Source organism: Cyrtonyx montezumae, unplaced genomic scaffold (genome assembly GCF_038088225.1).
Source record: "Cyrtonyx montezumae isolate F1298 unplaced genomic scaffold, pur_monq_1.0 scaffold_10, whole genome shotgun sequence".
Lineage (NCBI taxonomy): Eukaryota > Metazoa > Chordata > Aves > Galliformes > Odontophoridae > Cyrtonyx > Cyrtonyx montezumae.
The window spans coordinates 10,743,889-10,761,597 of record NW_027071826.1 but is presented as its reverse complement, the minus strand read 5'-3'; the positions used below and the strand labels follow the sequence as shown (position 1 = coordinate 10,761,597).

Genomic DNA, 17,709 nt, shown 5'->3' with positions numbered 1-17,709 from the left:
AAGCCATTATTATTCTGATTTTATCATTTACATTAAAGAAAATCAGTGTTAGATGGCGTCTTCCTTACCTTATGTGAACAACATTAGCTGCACTAACAATGTTATCTTGATAGAACTTAAGGCTGATAAAGTGACATAGCAGTGCAGATCCTAATAACAAAAATACACTGAGGGAAAAGCAATTATATTTTCCATAGAAAATTTCCAACTTGGCCAGGGTGGCAAAGTGCTGCATCACAGTTGGATGCAATTGCTGATGCAATCACCCAAGCTATTGCATGTTTTTTGGTTTTTTTTTCCTTGAGGAAAGCGATGTCATCCTAAGTCATAAAATGATTCCTATTTTACCTGGATGACAGTCAGATGGGGACAGTGACAAATGTAGCGCTGCAAAAGGTAAATTAATGAATTTAACTCATTCTGAGTTGAAAATAAGTGTGATGGAAAAATCATTAACTCTATCCACTTTCTGTCATCCCACGGCCATGTTTTAGTCCATGAAGGAAGAACTCTGTGCCACGTACAGTCCTGCTGACTTTGAAAGGATTATGGGTATTCAAAGAGGGTTGGTTGAAAGTTCAAAAACAGGTTCAGAAAGCCCTTTCAAATATATTTACGTCTTACCCATTAATGATTTCATAAGAAACATAGTTGTAGGAGATGAGTTTGTGAAGATGACTGTCACCTCTGATCAGCTTTAAAGTGAGCAGTGTTACTGTTTTTGTTTGTTTGCTTGTTTTCAAAGAGCAATTATAGGTTCAGATTAAACAACTCAAGAATTCTGGACAGCCTCCCAAGTATATCATTGACCAATGTTAAGCATGCAGCGTGAATAGACAGAGTTTACAAGGTATGTATTTAAATGGAATAAATTATAAAAGCTGTTTATAGTAAAACTCCTTTTCCCAGAATTAAAAAATGACAAAAGCATATAGTAGTATAATTACCTGTTAAACACAATTTGAAAGCATTCCTTGTATAAAATAATCAGTCTAATCACAATCTTGGAAATGTTTATATTGCATATTTGAACCCTCACAGTAGGAGGGGAGAAAAAAACCCACCAAAACTTCACCTTCCTAGAAAACTTCTGTTTTTAATTTAGCAAAGCCTCGATATCTATCATTAACTAAACATATCTTTCATTAAGGCTTTGTTTGTCAGACAGCTGTAATGTTCCCAGATTTCAGCTGAATACTCTGAAAAGACTGAGAATTGTATGCACTACTTGCTAGTTCAGTCTGTTAATGCTGATGCCATGCTTACATTACAGAATGGACTAAAATAGAAGTGACTAATATGTATTATGTGTGATCCTTAGATTCTTAACTTACATCTCTTCAAACTTGATTATGTGCAGATTGATAGCATTATTTTAAAGAGGTTGTATAATACATATTAAGTAATTAACTGATGTAGGCCTACAATTTACTTACTTACATTCTTTTCTTTGAATACTAGCGTTTTCTTCCTTTTCATGAGCACAAGGTATTCAACTGGAAAAGAAAGTACATAGGGTAAATCACATTAGAATACAATTAATTTGGTGTAGAACAAATTGTTTTACTTTAATTCTGAACCTACTGATAGACTGCCTCCTTTCAGAAAGGCTGAAATATCAAGGCTGAGGCTGAGCACAGAACCTGGAGAGTTATAAAACAGGCTCCTTAATAAGTTGGGAATAAGCAGAGTAAAATTTTCCATGTGAAGATGCCTTTTTGCTAAGCAGAAAAAGCCACCTGATCAATGCAGCAAAACATAGAGGGTATTTGGATTAAAAGATGGAAAAGAAATTGAATGCTACTGTCGATTTTTATCTCAGCATTGTCCCTCTTTACTGGTGGAATTCAAGCCAGGAATTCTGTGATATAGGAGATGGATCTTTATCAGCTTTTGAAATATGTAAATACAATTTTTTTCCTTAAAAAAAAAAAAAAACTGGATATTTCTACACTTCAGCAAAATCCCTATTACATAAGGAGAGCTGTCAGGCCCAAAGACATCGAATAAGCATAGTCGAAGGAAAAAATTCATACTTGGAAACTTGAGAATGGACTGAGTCGGTAAGTTTAAGAAAAAAACAAAAACAAAAAACGAGAAGTGAAATTAAAGCACACAGCGTGGACGTAAATGTGATGTGATGGAACCACCATCACAGTCATAATCATCGTAAAAACAGGCTGAAGGCCTGCAAGGAGATTCCCCGAGATGACAGTGCAACAGCCTACCTCGTCAACGTTTCGCTCCATTTGAGCCCCCCCAAAATCTCCCAGCCACCGCGACCGACCCATCCGCCGCTTCCCGGGAAGGGCTCGCCCCAGGGAGACCCCGCACCGCTCGCCCAGAGGTGGCAAAGCTCAACGCGGCACCCATCGGGCGGCCCCTCCTCTGCCCCGTGGCCGTGATCTCCTCGCAGGGTCTCCACGCGGCCGCTCCACTCACCGACTCAGCGCTCCGCTGTCACAGCCATCGCGTCACCGCGCCCGGAGCGCTGTGCTCGACTCCGGGTGGGGAACGCGCGCTGCGCGGAACCATCGTTCCCCACCTCCCGTCCTCCCCTTACAGTCAGCGTTGTTCTCGTGCCCGCGTGGAGAGTTCTCAGGAGCACTCAGAGAACCGCAGTCCGAGCTCTGCCCGCCCACCGCGCTGTTCCTGCAGAAGCGGGGGTGGTGGTGTGTACGTGTTTGTGGAGGGAAGGGGGTTAGGGGTGGCTGGTTTCCACCCGGCGCCATTTTAAAGAGGGGATGTCGCAGCAGAGCGACTTCCGGCGCCGTTCAGGTAGCGGCGGGTGCGGGGCGGCTGTGGGCTGGGGCAGCGAGCTGTGGGGCTGCGGTTAGGGTTTAAGGCGGCTAGGGTTAAGACTGTGCCACCCTTTTAGAGCCGTGTGGGGAGGGCGGGCACCGGCCGGCGAGGTGTGCGTGCGGTGCTCGGGCTCGTTGGCGTAATAGTTAAAGAAAACCTGAAAGCTCTGCGGAACCATGAGTTTCCTGGTTAGCTCGGCACTCTGTGAAATAACTGCTGCAGAGTTAATGAGCTAGCTGAGGTGAGGGTCTATGCTGTGCGATGTGACGTTTTTCTATGCTCGGCGCAACACAAGGAACGTCTGGCTGGTGTATATATATATATATATTTGTAAACAAGAGCTGAATGGGAAGGTTTAGAACGATAGATACCTTGCTTTTACAAGGGTATGAGGCTGATGGGTGTTATTGTGGGGAGACAGGTTATTGGTGAGCAATGTGATTTGGCAGTTTTTTCCAGTATCTCATAGGAAAGGACTTTTTCTGTTCCCCACCCCCCACGAGGTCCTGTCAGTGGTCTGGAGCACCTCTCCTGTGAGGAGTTGGGCTTCTTCAGCTCTGAAGGGCAGAAGGCTCTGCGGAGATCTCACTGTGGCTTTCTAGTGCTTAAAAGGAGCTCTTAAGCAGGAGGGAAATCAGCTTTTTACACTAGTGATAGGGCAAGGGGAAATGGTTTTAGACTAAAAGAGGAGAGAGTTAGGTTAGATGATAGGGGGAATATTTCACTAAGAGGATGGTGAGGCCCTGGTGCTGCTGCCCAAAGAGCTGTGGGTGCTCCATTCCTTGAAGTGCAGAAATCTGGGCTGGATGAGGCCCTGGGCAGCCAGCCCACAGCAGGGTGGTTAGAACTGGATGGAAGTTTTCTTCCAACCCAAACCATTCTGTGATTCTAAATACAAGGAACTGTCCTGTAGTTGCCTGAGAGCATCAACTTAATGGTGTTTTTTGTTGTTGGTCTTATGTTTTAAAATAAAGTGAAAGCCAAATCCACTCGTATGTATCTTCTTTTATAGGTTTTAGGCAGAGGTCAGCTTCTTGCTGTATTTGCTCTTTTAACGCCAGAAATCCTCATGGGAATCTGTTTGCAACTTTGCAATACAAACAGTAACAGTTATTGTAACAGTTGCAAAAATACAGTACTCTCTTGTAACTCTTTATCTCATGGAAGATTGCAAGTGGACCTGACTTCTACTGTTTTTGAATGATTTGCTTAGCAACTTTAAAAAAATACCCTTGATATTAAATGAAATCCTGTTTTAGTAAATGAAGTTGTATTTCTCAAAAAAATCTTCCTGTGCAGTTATTTGTTGAGACCTGTGGCTATCATAAACTTCAGATTAAGACAGAACGTCCTCTAGAGGGAGATCTCGATGCTTTTATGTGCTAAGGTCATCCTGCTTCAATTAAGCATCTTGATCATTTGAGAAGAATTGGAGATATAAGCATATACATATGTCTTAAAAGGAATGTATTTTCTTGATTTTGCTTGGTAATGTTATGGAATGCAGGCCATAGCCTGTGGTTGATTCTGTAGGTCAGTTAAAGCATGCTTATTTCAAAAAGAGAAGTTAAATGAATAATCCTTAAAAGTTCCAGTGCACTACTCCTGCAGGAGTGTTTGTAGGACACTTGTTTGTGGCATCAACTCTGCAAATGCTTATGTAGATGTTGATGTTCTGACAGCATTCTTTGTTTTAATGAGGAAGCTTTTGGGGATAGCTTGGTGCACGAATGAAAGCAAAGTGTTGCAGATTAAATCATTGCAGTATGATGAGTGCTAACATCTGAACAAGAAAACGAAGCAGAGGTAGTGTCCCACTTCCCTAATCTTAACAACTGAAGGATAACTGTACTTTTGGATGGTAAACAGCAGACTTTGGAAGATTATTTCTGTGGAGACATCAGTTGTTTGAATGTAGTTAAATCTCTACTTGACATACCACTCAAATTTTTGAAAATAGCTTTTTGGGGATTGTTACAGTGTTAAATTATTCAGTTTGCTATATATACAGTCTCAGTGTGGGAATTCTTTTCAAAGAAACTCTGGAAAATTTTTGTTCCACAGTAAGCAAAGATATTCATGCTTTTACTTTCTACAAGTAAAAGCAAACAGTGAGTTCTGTGTAGCTTCTGGCTTATGTCTTTTATGTAAAACTAAAGGCTATGTGAAACTTACTATTGATATAATTGGAGAACTTCCTTATATTGTTGGATTACTGAGTAGATAAAAATATATTTACATAGGTCCCTCCAAAAGTAATGCTTCCCATTTATTTCTGTGGAAAATAACAATATATGCAAAGGGCACAATAACACTACTTGATAGAGCAAGTTCTCAGCTACAAAACACCCTTTTACAACAGTCACTGCCATTAGCTGCACATTTTTGCCAGCCATGAATAAGAGCTGCATGCTGCACAGTAAAAATCTGCACCAGTGGAGGTTGGCACTGCTGAAATGCACCACCCAGTGCCTCGCTGTGCTCACACCCACTGCTTGGTCTCCATAAGCATTCAGCAAGCGTCAGTGAATGCCAATGGGTGCCATTTTATCTGTGTGAAAGAATTCAGTGACACACCTTTGCTTCATACACACTTCCATGTCAGATACCATTGTGTCAGACTGCCCCTCTGCTGCCATTGCTAGCAACAAAATGGAATGGGATAATGGTGGACAGGTTCAGCCTCTACTGCCATACTGCCAGATCTGCCTCTGATGTTATGGACCAATACAATAACAAGGCATTACTTTTGGAGCAGACTGCATACTATTTTTGTTGCCAGTTGAATCCTTTAACATTTAACAACACAGATGATTTGAAAGAAGTAGATATTGTTTGTCTAGTCTCACTCCAAAGTACTTGTATTCATATTCTTACAAATGAATATCCTAAAATGCTGCATAATTAATTTAGCCTCTTGTTTGTGTGTGAGGGGGAGGGAGTGCTATTACAAGCAAGGGGAAAGTGATTTGTAGTACTTCTGTTGGAAGTTTGTTTTTCTTTCCATACTCATTTTCTTTGTTTTGTCTTGTACAGATGTATCTCTGCAATGTATAAAAAATGTATGCAGAGTGCTTAGAGGCACGTTATGTTGCATAACTGAATGCATGGATGTGCTATCATAGAAAAATAAATTCCAGGGTTAAACAGGGATGAATCGGTAAAGGATTTTAAGAACTTAAGTTATTGAAACTGTAGGATCCCTAATGAATTATGCTCTGAATGGTCAATCCTTTTTTATAGGTCATCATTTGGAGGATTCCAGCACAGGATTTTTGTAGTCTGCTGTATCCAGCCATAATGAGTTCCTCACTGGTTGCTTATGATGATTCAGACCCTGAGGCAGAAAGTGAAAAAGCTGAAGATCTCAGTACTAGCAGACAGGCAAGCCTTCCGAGTTCTTCTGCAAATCCTGTTCAGCACTTTGCACCTGGTATTTTGAGTGCCAAATCTACATGTGAAATGCTGCTTACTGAGAGTACCGACAATTTTGGCATGACCATTAATTGTGAAGATCCCCCTGAGCATTATGCACTGAATAATAACAGTGATTTGACATCTTATTGTAGGAGAACGTACTCTAGTCCTGCTGCATTATGTATGCCCTACAAAAACTATGAACAGACACTGAGCTCTTCAAGAAACCCTGGATATGGGTCCTCCCAGAAGAGAACTCATGAAGACAGTCCAGCTGCCCTAAAAGGACTTAGGCCGTATATCCCAAAAAGGTTACGTCAAGGAAATTCCAGTGCCTATGAAAAAAAGGAGGCTGATCAAAGTGAGAGCACCAGTTGTGATGTGAAGCTAGATATACCAGGGGAGCAGGCAGTGAGAAAGATATCTGAATTAATTAAGCCATATTTAGGATCCAGGTATAAATTAACTGAAGTTCCAAAAACCTTAATATTTCATATGTCTAAACACAGTGGCCCTGTTAATGCAATCCAGTGGTGTACTGTACGAGAACAAAGTCACATGCTTCTCTCGGCTTCTATGGATAAAACAATAAAGGTAATGTAAAACAAGGTCCTTTCTGGACTTACCAACAGTCTTAAAAATGCTGTATTAAATAGCGATTTTCTGGAAATCACATCTTTGATCATGAGTTTGGCTGTTGTGATGCATTCTGAGTCTGCGGAGATGTTTTTCAGAACCAGACCTATTATGAACTCTTAGCTTAATCTGTTATTGTGTATCAGTGCAACCACATTGGAGTGGTATTTTTTTTGTGTGTGTGTAGATCAGCCATGTCAGTGTTTTAGATCTTAATTTAAGAAGATGGATTTCTACTGAGTCATTCCTTGTAATCTGTGTTAAAGTTAGGTTTTCATTACTTCTTTGTTTTCAAGGTCACTGTGCAAAAACACTATGACCTGGATGTAGATTCTGCCTTAAGATTTATTAAACAAATGACAGCTGGTGCTGGAATAATGTTTTGAGAAACTTTCTGACAGGAGTAAGTGACTGCTGCTGCAGGTGCTCTCCTGGGTCTTATGCATCTGTGTCCTATCATGGTTAAGGAGTCTTTTCACTCAAGTTTCTTTCATTTTTAAATGCTCAATAGTTTATGTATTTTCTTTCTAACTTTACTGACTTTGGTTTCAATTCCTAGTTCAGTTAGTCTTACTATTACAATACTACTTACAATTCTTAGTTCAGCAAGTCTTACTTTTCGTAATCATAGAATATCTTGAGATGGAAGGAATCTATAATGGTCACTGAGTCCAACTTCTGCCTTGCCATAGGACCACCCAAAAAACAAACACTGAGAGTGTTGTCCTAACATTTCTGGAACTCCAGTAACTTGGGGCACAACCGTGGCCCCAACAGAGCCTGTTGTGTGCTCACCACTCTCTGGTGAAGAACCTTTTCCTAATACCCAACATGACTCCCATGTCACAGCTCTATGCTGTCCCCTAAAACTTTTTTCTCAAATTCAGATGCCTTAGATAAATCTTAGTAAATAAAGAGGTAGAACAGCCTTTCTATCAGCATATTTCTAAAATGAGAAGATTGAACTTTAAAATTTAATTTGAATTCAGATTTCATGTTGGAATTTGTTTCCTTCCACTCCTCTCACCAAAATTCTCACTGAAATTGAGTTTTCTTTGCTCATTCACTGATTATTTTTTGGCAAGCACTAATGTGTATTTGTATTGTACAAAATTGTACATACCTTTGACTTACGTATGTCTCAATGTGATTTTGTCTTAAACTGTCCTACCACTTGTTTAATATTTGTTTACTACACTAGAGCCTCATTTCAATGATGAGTGAACATCATTGTGGATGTACCAAAGTTGGTAAAACCATCTAAAAAAAAAATTGTCATTGCTATGTAAAAGTATTTTTTAAAGTGAGTAATAGCCTGTTTGTTTTCTACTAAGTGAGAGAAGCAGTCTTTAACAGTAGATCTGGTTGACACAGGAATGTATTTGCTTTAGGTGCCCCGAAGCGTGGAAATTCATTGTATATGGAACGTGTTAATATTCTCAACGCTTCAGAGTATAGGAGTGTGGAACATTACTAAGGTGAAAATGTAGCTGTTATGAAGCCTATTAAAATGCATTTCAGTATTTTGAAAGGTAGTCTGTAGAGGAATGTCTGAAAATGATTCTTATTATTTTTTTTAATGAAATTGAAGACTGATGGTATGAACAGTAGCGTCTTTACCATTTAAGCCAGTAGAGGGCACAGTTAGATTAAACATTTATTTGATGGTTACAGAACTGGTCTCTTAACGTTCTAGGGTCATGAGCCCACAAGTCTCTACGACAGTAATAATTTATCTTCCTGGAATTTTTTGGCTCTCTACCACTGCCTGGAGTTGTCTATTTACTAGTGTAAGCATAAAACAAACAATTGAAAACAGATGTAGACGCACTTCTTTTTTTTTCTCTTCCTTCCCAATCCTGTACCTTTTTTCAACATTTCCTTTTCTGTGTACTTCCAATAACACCTGCTTAGAATTAATAGTTTAAATCTAGGCAATGGAAACTTGTTCCTCTTTCATTTTAATGGGAATATTCATGGTAACAGACATTCAAGTTGTCTGCAGTATTTACTTTGAGTATCTGATTTGGTTAAGACACAGAAGCTGAAAATGTTTGTAAAATCCAGGGCCGCAAAACTACATACATTCAATTAATCATGTATTATTGAAAATGAATATTTTTAAGTAAAAAATCTTCTTCCAACTTGGAAGACTTTGTAGTAGAATGGATTGAAAGAGGAGGAGTTTAAATAAATAAATAAATAAATAAAAGGTTGAATTTAGAATTGGCAATAAGTCTTTTACCCTCAATTTTCTTTGAATTTTGAGCTTCCCTTCTATTGAGGAAGGGTTTGCCAGCTAGGTGCTTGTAACACAGGTAGCAAAAAGAGGCAGGAAAACTGATTCAAATTGGAGAAAGTGCTATTTGGAGCCCTTAGTCTGGCAGTGTTCTTCTCTAATGCATTCTAACTGTATTTTCAGCAGCTTAAATTTCTAGTTTAAATACCTATTTAAGGTTTCAGAATGGGCTTGTCTTAATCTTAGTTTAAAGTGATTCTGATCTGTTTTCATGGGATAACAAATAGTTGCAATAGAGCCCCAGAGAAGTAAATATTTTTAGTAGTTACTGGTGCTGATCTTTGCTTTTGAATAATTGTTCATAAGAAGAATAATGTTTTATCAGTGTCAGCCTTTTCAGAGGTGTTGCATGCTTCTGGTTGAGACTAAGGCTCTGCGTAGCCCAATGGTCAGTCTCTAGTGGAGTGCATAAGTAGATGCCGAGAGAAAATGAATATGACAAAGATTTATGGTGCCTTTAAATCCTCCTATGGCCTATGCTTGTTGGAAAGTCAGGAGATTTATGATCTACAAAGCAGTTCCTCTTTGTAACTGACTCAATAGATCTCTGCCAGATACATCTCTGGTCTTATGAGACAATTTTGTCCTCGGGTGTTAGCTCCAGGGTGTTATATTACTTATTCTGGTCAAATCTAATATATGGGTTTTGCTTTCCAGAGTGTGTCAAATAGTACAAGAAATACTTTTTTTGTTGTTGTTGTTTTTTACTAGATTTTCAGAAACTTCTTTTGTTGCATGTTCTGCAAGAGACTGAAAGCAAGGGGAAAGCATTCATTGGTGACATTCAAGGTAGCAATAGAGACTTTCTAGACATGACTGCTACTCCGTGTCAGAGTAACAAGTTCTAACATTTGTTTTCAAGCATTCTATCAGCACTTCAGTCGAAGGAGCCATTATAGATAATGTTCTGCAACATCGTTCCATTACCCGTGTGTCTGTTTGCATGGGACTGAATTCAGCCTGCCTTTAGGACTGAATTCAGCCTGCCTTTAAGGTCGCATGTAGCTGTCTCCACTGAGTTAGATTCAAACTATTCACTAAGCAGTATGTGATATGGCGCTGCTAGTACCTCCAACATTTTATTTTTTATTTTCCAGTTTAAAATCTATGTCTGTGCTCCTTTAACTGCTGCTCATGCAGAAGATGAGAATGTGAGGAGCCCGTGTGTTCTACTTTAAACAAAAAACTTTCAAAATGGCTTATTCAGTGTTAGGGCTCTCCTAATGCTGTATTGTAAAAATAGCAAGAAGTTCTTCCCATTGTCTTAGAAGTGGCAAAGAACCTCATTTTGGTGACAGTGCTGCTTACTGGGGCATGTGGGAAATAGCATTATCATTCTCTTGTTGAAGATGCTATTGTTGATGAATTTATTAAATAGACTGTTCAGAAATATTGAAGCTGATCTCTTAATGGTGCCTAGTTTCCTTATCTATTTATAAATATGTATATTTTTCTTCCTTTTTCCCCCTTTTTTCCCCCCCTTTTTAAGGGATTTTGAGCTCTCTGATTATTAGGATGGATGTTTGATACCTTCATGAATAGATGAAGTGTAATACTTCGTGAGTACTGAAAGTGCTTCTCTGTATATTGTATCTCTTTGTGACAAAATTATTTCATTTAATTGTTGCCCACAATACTTACTTTATAATGAAGGGAACATTGTGCAGAAATGAGTGCATTTGACCATCAACAAAAGCTCCTGACTGTGTTTCTGTCAAGATGATAATACAGGTCAGAAGGTAATAGCCAGCTCTTATGCAACCATTCTGCAAAATCCATTAACACAAGCTGGCTAAGAACAATTCATGAAGGTGGTGGTTTCTGGCCTCTTCATCACAAAAATTTGGTTAGGGTTTGTTCTTTATTTTGGTATGTTAATATCTAGATACATTTAGAGATCGTTGTTACACAGATTTATTTTTTAATTATTTTCTTGCTTCCAGCAATGCTGTTGTCAAGGAAACAGAAATCCTTGTAATGCCTTTGTTCACTTTCTCAGAATCCACAGCTGGAGATGACTTATATGGTTTTTATTATGTTCTCAGTAGTTGACACACTCGGGCCTCAAAGGATTTTTTCAAAGAAGTATGTTTCTTTGAGTATAAATAGCAGCATCCTGATCTCTCCACTGCTTGATAGACCATTGTTTTCTTTCCTTCTTAGTTAAAACAAATTAAATGCCATGCTCTGTTAGATGGAAATTCATCCTATTCATCCTATATCGATGAATATTCCTATATTCATCGATGCTGGGTCCAGTCTTGTTCAGTCTTCATTGGTGACCTTGATGAGGGGCTAGTGTCCACTTTCAGCAAGTACACCAATGATACAAAGCTGAGAGGAGTGGCTGACACACTGGAAGGCTGTGCTGCCATGCAGCAAGACCTGGATGAATTGGAGAGCTGGTCAGCAAGAAACCAGATGAGGTGTAACAAAAATAAGTGTAGAGTCTTGTACCTGGGAAGGAATAACCACAAATATCAGTACAGGACAGGACGTGACCTGCTGGAGAGGAGCCCTGCAGCAAAGAACCTGAGAGTCCTGGTGGATGACAGGCTGGCCATGAGCCAGTAGTGTGCCCTAGTTGGCAAGGTCAGTGGGATCGTTGGGTGCTTTAAAAGGAGCATGTACAGTAGGTCAAGGGAGGTGATCCTCCCCCTCTACTCTGCTCTGGTCAGGCCTCACCTGGAGTACTGTATTCAGTTCTGGGCTCCCTGGTACAAAAAAGACAGGGATCTCCTGGAGAGAGTCCAGTGTAGGGCCATGAAGATGATAAATTGCCAGGAGCATCTCTTCCTGTGAGGAAAGCCTGAGTGACCTGGGTCTGTTCAACCTTGAGAAAAGAAGATTCAGAGTTATTAATGTTTATAAATATTTTAATTGTGGGAGTCAAAGGGGCATGGCCAACCTCTTTTCAGTTGTTTATTGGGGCAGGACAAGGGGAAATGGCCATAAACTTGAGCATAAGAAGTTATGCACCAATATGTGAAGGAACTTCTTCACAGTGAAAATGACGGAGCACTGGAACAGTCTGCCCAGGGAGTTTGTGGAGCCTCCTTTTATTCAAGATCTTCCTGGATGCCTGGTTCTGTTGTGTTCTGACACTGTTCTTTCACGACCATTTTCCCTGAAGAGATTCACAAAGATGGGGTGGATGGAGTATTGCGTATTCTAATTGTTATTTGGAAGGATTCTATTTCTTCTTGTTACATGGAATGAATTTTGGTCACTTATTATTAGTTACAAAAGATATCAAGCGTATAACATGCTTCTCTGCCTTTTTCTTAGAAATCTGTCTGTCTATTGTGAATTGCTGAGTTTTGTACCTTTTACTAAGAGCTCTTCCAAATCTTCACAGACTGTCTTACGTGGCCTTTAGAAGACTAATAAGCAAACTTGTCATCCCTCCAGCATAGCAAACCCTTTAGCAGAGGGGAAAGTCAGTGCCAGAGATGTCAATGAAGCAGTGTCCTAATGAAGCTTAACTGATAATGTCACGAATTAAACTCTCCAATTACATGTAGGATCTCTGTGGACAGCTTCTATATGGAGCAGAACATTGCCTGAGGTGGGAGCAGCATATGGTGGTGTTGCCCCCATGCAGATGCTTCGTTCCTGGTAAAAAAATAAAATAAAATAAAAAAATCTTGTGACTTTTGGAGCTTGGAAAGAATGAAGCTAGAATAGTTCTGTATTCTCAGGTTAATTTAATACATTGTGGGAGTATCAGTTTTGTCACCATTTGAGAAATTCCAAGTGTGTTTGCTGTTTAAAAATATAAATAACACCAGTGTAAACTTGCTTCTTTTCTAGAAGTCTATAGCTGCATCTTACATACTGCTATATATACATGCATTAAAAAAAACTGCTAACAAAAGTACAAGACATCTTATGATATGTATCCTTACCTCTCATGGTCTGTCAGTGTTGTCAAGGAAACAAATCTTTGAGAAGCTTTGCTCTGCTTTTTCAGGTTCTACAGAGAGATTACTTGTGTTGGATTTATTCAGCATTAGAAGTAGAAACAATTTGTCTGAAGGATCTGTAACTTTCAGTATGTTTGTGTCCTTGCTTTTTTTTGAGAGAGAGCAGACTTTATTTTTAGCATGTGCATTTTTGGATCTTAATATTGGCAAATATACCCAAGGTTGTTGACTTTTAATCTTTAGATAAAGCCTGATAGAACTTTAATGATGTTGTTATATATTTTTTGCTGTAAACAAAGTGTTAGTTATAGATTCCCTTTAAATTGAAGGGAAAGAAAATATAATAAAAATGTTCTCTGGAGAACTTGGTTCACTGGTATGGAACTAGTGACTTACCATCTTCCATTCCAGTAATAGTAATCCTCCATCTTCAAGTTAAAATGCATTTTTGTGGGTATTCTGGGAATCTTTGATTTGTCTTCTAGCGTATGCATGCTGGAATGTGCAACTTCTTAAATTTTTATTTTTTAAATTTAAACTCAACTGCAGAATTGTCTTCTATGACATCTAAAGTGGAATTCTACATAGGTTGCTCTGAAAGTAATGCCTCCTATTTATTTCATGGAAACAACAACAGAAATGAGGAGTACAATAACACTATTTGATAGACCAAATCCTCAGCTACAAAATGCTATTTTTCATCACAGTCACCACTATTAGCTCTATTAGCTATGCATTTTTGCCAGTAATAAACAATAGGCATGCTCATAAAAATCTGCACTAGAGGAGGTGACCACTGTCACTGTTGCCACTGTTGAAATGCATCTCCCACCCCCTCACTGTGCTCACATCACTGTTTGGTCTCCACAAACTTTCACCCAGCATCAATGAATGTCAGTGGTGCCATTTTTCTCTGCACAGAGGAATTCAGTGACACACCTTTGATTCATATGCACTTCCATGTCAGATGCCATTCTGTCAGACTGCCCCTCTGCTGCCATCTGTCACATAACAACAAAATGTAATGGGACATTGGTGGGAAGGTTCAACCTCTACTGCCATACCACCAACATCCACCCCTGGAGTCATGAGCTAACAGAAAAAATTAGAAGGCAATACTTTTGGAGCTCCCTGTAGGACCTTTCTTAAGTGTTTAAGCTTGCTTGTGGCTTAAAGATAAGGGGTGGGAGGGAATGAGAAGATAGTAAAGAGTGCATGTGATTGTCTGTTAAATGTGTACTAGCTGCGTAGCACCTTGCTGCATAAACTAAGATTTCTCTAATTTATCATATTTTTTAGGCTTGGTACCTACTTCCAGGCAATTATTTCCTCTCTACATTAATTTTCTGATTCTGAATGTTTTAATTAGTAGCGAGAATCTTTTGCCATGTGAGTAAGGTCTCTTCATCAATGAAAAACTTTGGTGCTGGAGAAATGAGGTGCTGGAGACTTGCAGTTGTGTCTGTGACCAATTATCGCAGTTTCTAAATATGCTGTATCTATAATTGTGCAAGAGCTGCTCAGGGAAAAAAGAATAATTTGTAACTTCAAACTATGAACAGGTGAATCTATAAGGATATTGTAGTCCTACAGCTTAATTGTCTCATATACAGGTAATTCAAAAAGGCCTTTGACAGAGCCACTTGGAACTTCCTTTCTTGTAAGCATTTCTAATAGCTTTGTGTCAGCATTTGAATTTAGGAAGTGTAAATTTTTTAGCAATGTTTTTATATCTGTAAGGTGAAATAAGTGCAGAGTATGAATTACTTCGGAGAGATATCAGAGCAACTAGAACTACGAGTTCCTATGTTTCCAGTGTCTTATGTCCTTGCATTCTTTTTTGTTCACTTTCTTTCCATGACTGCCAGTCTTTCTAGCCAAGCCTGAGTGTCTTCTCATTTGTTCTTTACAATGTTCCTCACCTTTCACTGACATGTTTCCTCCTTTTCTTTCTGAAGCTTCTGCCTGCTTCCTACCCTAACTCTGTGCTTGTGGTACCAGCTTCATCAGCTGTAAGGCTTTTGTGTAATTACTTACAAAAGGAATCAGTTGTGCATGAGTCTCACTTAACCCTTTCCATGTGGCAAATCTGTTGGTGGGGCTTATTATTCATGGCAGTTGGCTTTCTCTTTGAGGTTACAGCTGAGAAATTTACCTTCACTGTGTGTCACGTATTCAAACCTCACACACTTCTCCGAGTATTGTAGTGTTGCTGTGGTGGAACAAGCTCACGTGCTCTCTCTCCAGTTCATTGCAGTGGGAGCTTTTATATACTGAGGAGGTGAGCCAGCTGTTTTTCTTTGTTGATGCTTGGCAGATGTGATGTGTTAAAGCCAGTGATACACTTTTCAATGCAAAACATTTAAATAATTTAGGAAATTCAGTCCTAATCTGCTAGTATTGAAATATTACTAGCTATCAGTATCCTCACTGCCAGTAAAATGCATAGCTGCTTTACAGAATTAAGAACTTATTTTTGAAATTAAATACTTTATTCTGCTTATGTTTGAGACTGGATTTTGTCTCTGATTTCAATGGGCTAAGAATAGTTAAAGAAAAATTTTACTTGCCAAGCCAATTGGTCTATAAATGGGTGATTCATTAGAGTCCAGACTTTCAGGTGGCTGTTTTCGATCATTAACTATATACTATTCCTTGTATTTGGGTATTGCTTCAAATCAGCGTGAGCAATAAGGATGCCATAGCTGCTTCTTTAAAGTAGAGAGTCAATTGGTTAATAATGGGGATGATACAGAATTTGCTAATACATTGGGATTAAGTTATTTCTTGCAGATTATAGTGCTAATAGTATGTATGCTTACAGTGCATCTGGCAGCACTGTGATGTAGAAGACCTGGCAGTGATCTGATGGTTAGGTTTGGCAGAGCTTGTCCAGAGCTGTTGTCTCTGCTGTGTTATGCTCTCCTAGTGAATAATGTGCAAGAATGAGACAGCTAAAATTGCTTCTTTTGGTTTGTTGTGTTTGTGCTTTTTCTGTTTTGTTGACCGTATTCATGGTTATTTGATTATGTCAATGCATATATGTACATAAAAAGCTCTAAAGCATATGGATGGCCTTTGGTGATTCACAATGTTGTATTTAAAAACAGTATGTTGATATATGAGTACAGTCTAAATAGATGTGTTTTGAATTCTGCAGTTACTATTTAACTGTAGCTTAACATAAAAACACAAATCAACTAAATAACACACCATAAAAAGTTGGTAAATACCAGTTTTTTCCCTGTTTTCAGGAACAGCTCATAGGTCAGCAGCATTTAGGTATGCAGTGCTTCAGAAGCTGGGAGTGTATCAGCTAAAACCATACTTCTTATCTGAGTAGAACATCATTTCTTTTCTCTAGTGATGAATGTTCAAAACCTGCAGGGTGCAGATGAGTCTTTGAATGTATCCATCCAGTCCTTAATTACCCTGTAGGGATTGAGAAGGCTTATGACAATGTACAACTTACCTCTTGAAGCGCTGTAAGAAGGAAATTGAGGTGTTTTAACACTTAGGAGGAGTCTTCACTTTGAATAGAGCGTAAGTGTATGAGACTTGGAAGTGATCAATGCTAATGAAACATGATATATAGAGGTGAAGAGAAAATCAGATTATTTAATAAATGGCTGTAGTAATTTAGCTAATCATTTCCTGGGGAGTTGTAATATATCTACTCTTCTCCTGACATTCTCCTTTGCCTGCTGGCAAGATATTGATTGCTTAAGTATTTGTGGGCACAAATGTTAGCTGCTAGTGACCACTACTGTGACTGTGCTTTTAGATATTTTGAACATACTGATATTGTTCTTAATGTGCTGCAATTACACAGGGAAGTTGATGAGAAACTGCCAAATTCATGGCGTGTTATTCTTCCTGTATATTAGTGGAACAGTAGGAAATATTGTGTTTTGAAGTAATTTATAATAGCTTCTTGTCATTTCATATTATTTTCCCATGAATTACTTGAATCATGTGCAGCAAATTGCTCTGCTTCAACCATGTCACCCCAAACATACCTAATACTGTATAAAAATTAGGTAATTAATCCCAAGTGGTTTATTTTTTTTCCTTCTCAGGAGTTTAGTATATATGGTGTATAGTTGTGAGTGGGGATTTAAATGCTTTGCTGTAATTGACTTATCCTTTTGCTAAAATATGTCCTCCCTTTCATACTGTACAGTGCCTAGCTATAGCATTCTAAGAAGCAATGCCCTTTGGAGGATGCCCAGCTTCTCTGTGGGGGGCTAAAATTGAAGTAGCTTGCAGGACACATAACGTAGTAGTTGGCCTTCAGTTACTGCCTGCTTGGCTGACCTGCTTGCTTTAAGTTAGACATTTATTTGTAATGTCAGTGTGACATAACCTCCTGCTGCCTGTTTTATTCTGTTGACCACTTTATATGGGAACAGAAGTGGTTCACATGAAACTTTACAAATTTCAACAATATTTTGCTGTGTTCCTACATAATATGGATTTTTTTCCCCTTCTATATTCTAAGTCTTACTCCTCCACTGTATTTCTGTTTTGGATAAGCCTGGGTAGGTTGTTCTTTCTTTTTTTTCTAATATGTGCTTTGAACTCTCTTTGAAGAACTAAAGTTGTGGTTTGATACTTTGGCTGATGATC

The 17,709-nt window shown here is 38.8% G+C and overlaps 1 protein-coding gene across 1 annotated transcript in view; it reads left to right on the top strand.

Annotated features, from left to right (window-relative positions):
• Positions 1-2,761: 2,761 nt before the first annotated feature.
• The window catches only part of WDR25 (WD repeat domain 25), a 61,163-nt gene continuing 46,215 nt past the window's right edge, over positions 2,762-17,709 (top strand). Inside the window, exons 1-2 of the mRNA XM_065750217.1 lie at positions 2,762-2,778; positions 6,046-6,813. Coding sequence (XP_065606289.1) covers positions 6,103-6,813 — 711 coding nt within the window. The 5' untranslated portion in view covers positions 2,762-2,778; positions 6,046-6,102. The remainder of the gene's footprint in view (positions 2,779-6,045; positions 6,814-17,709) is intronic.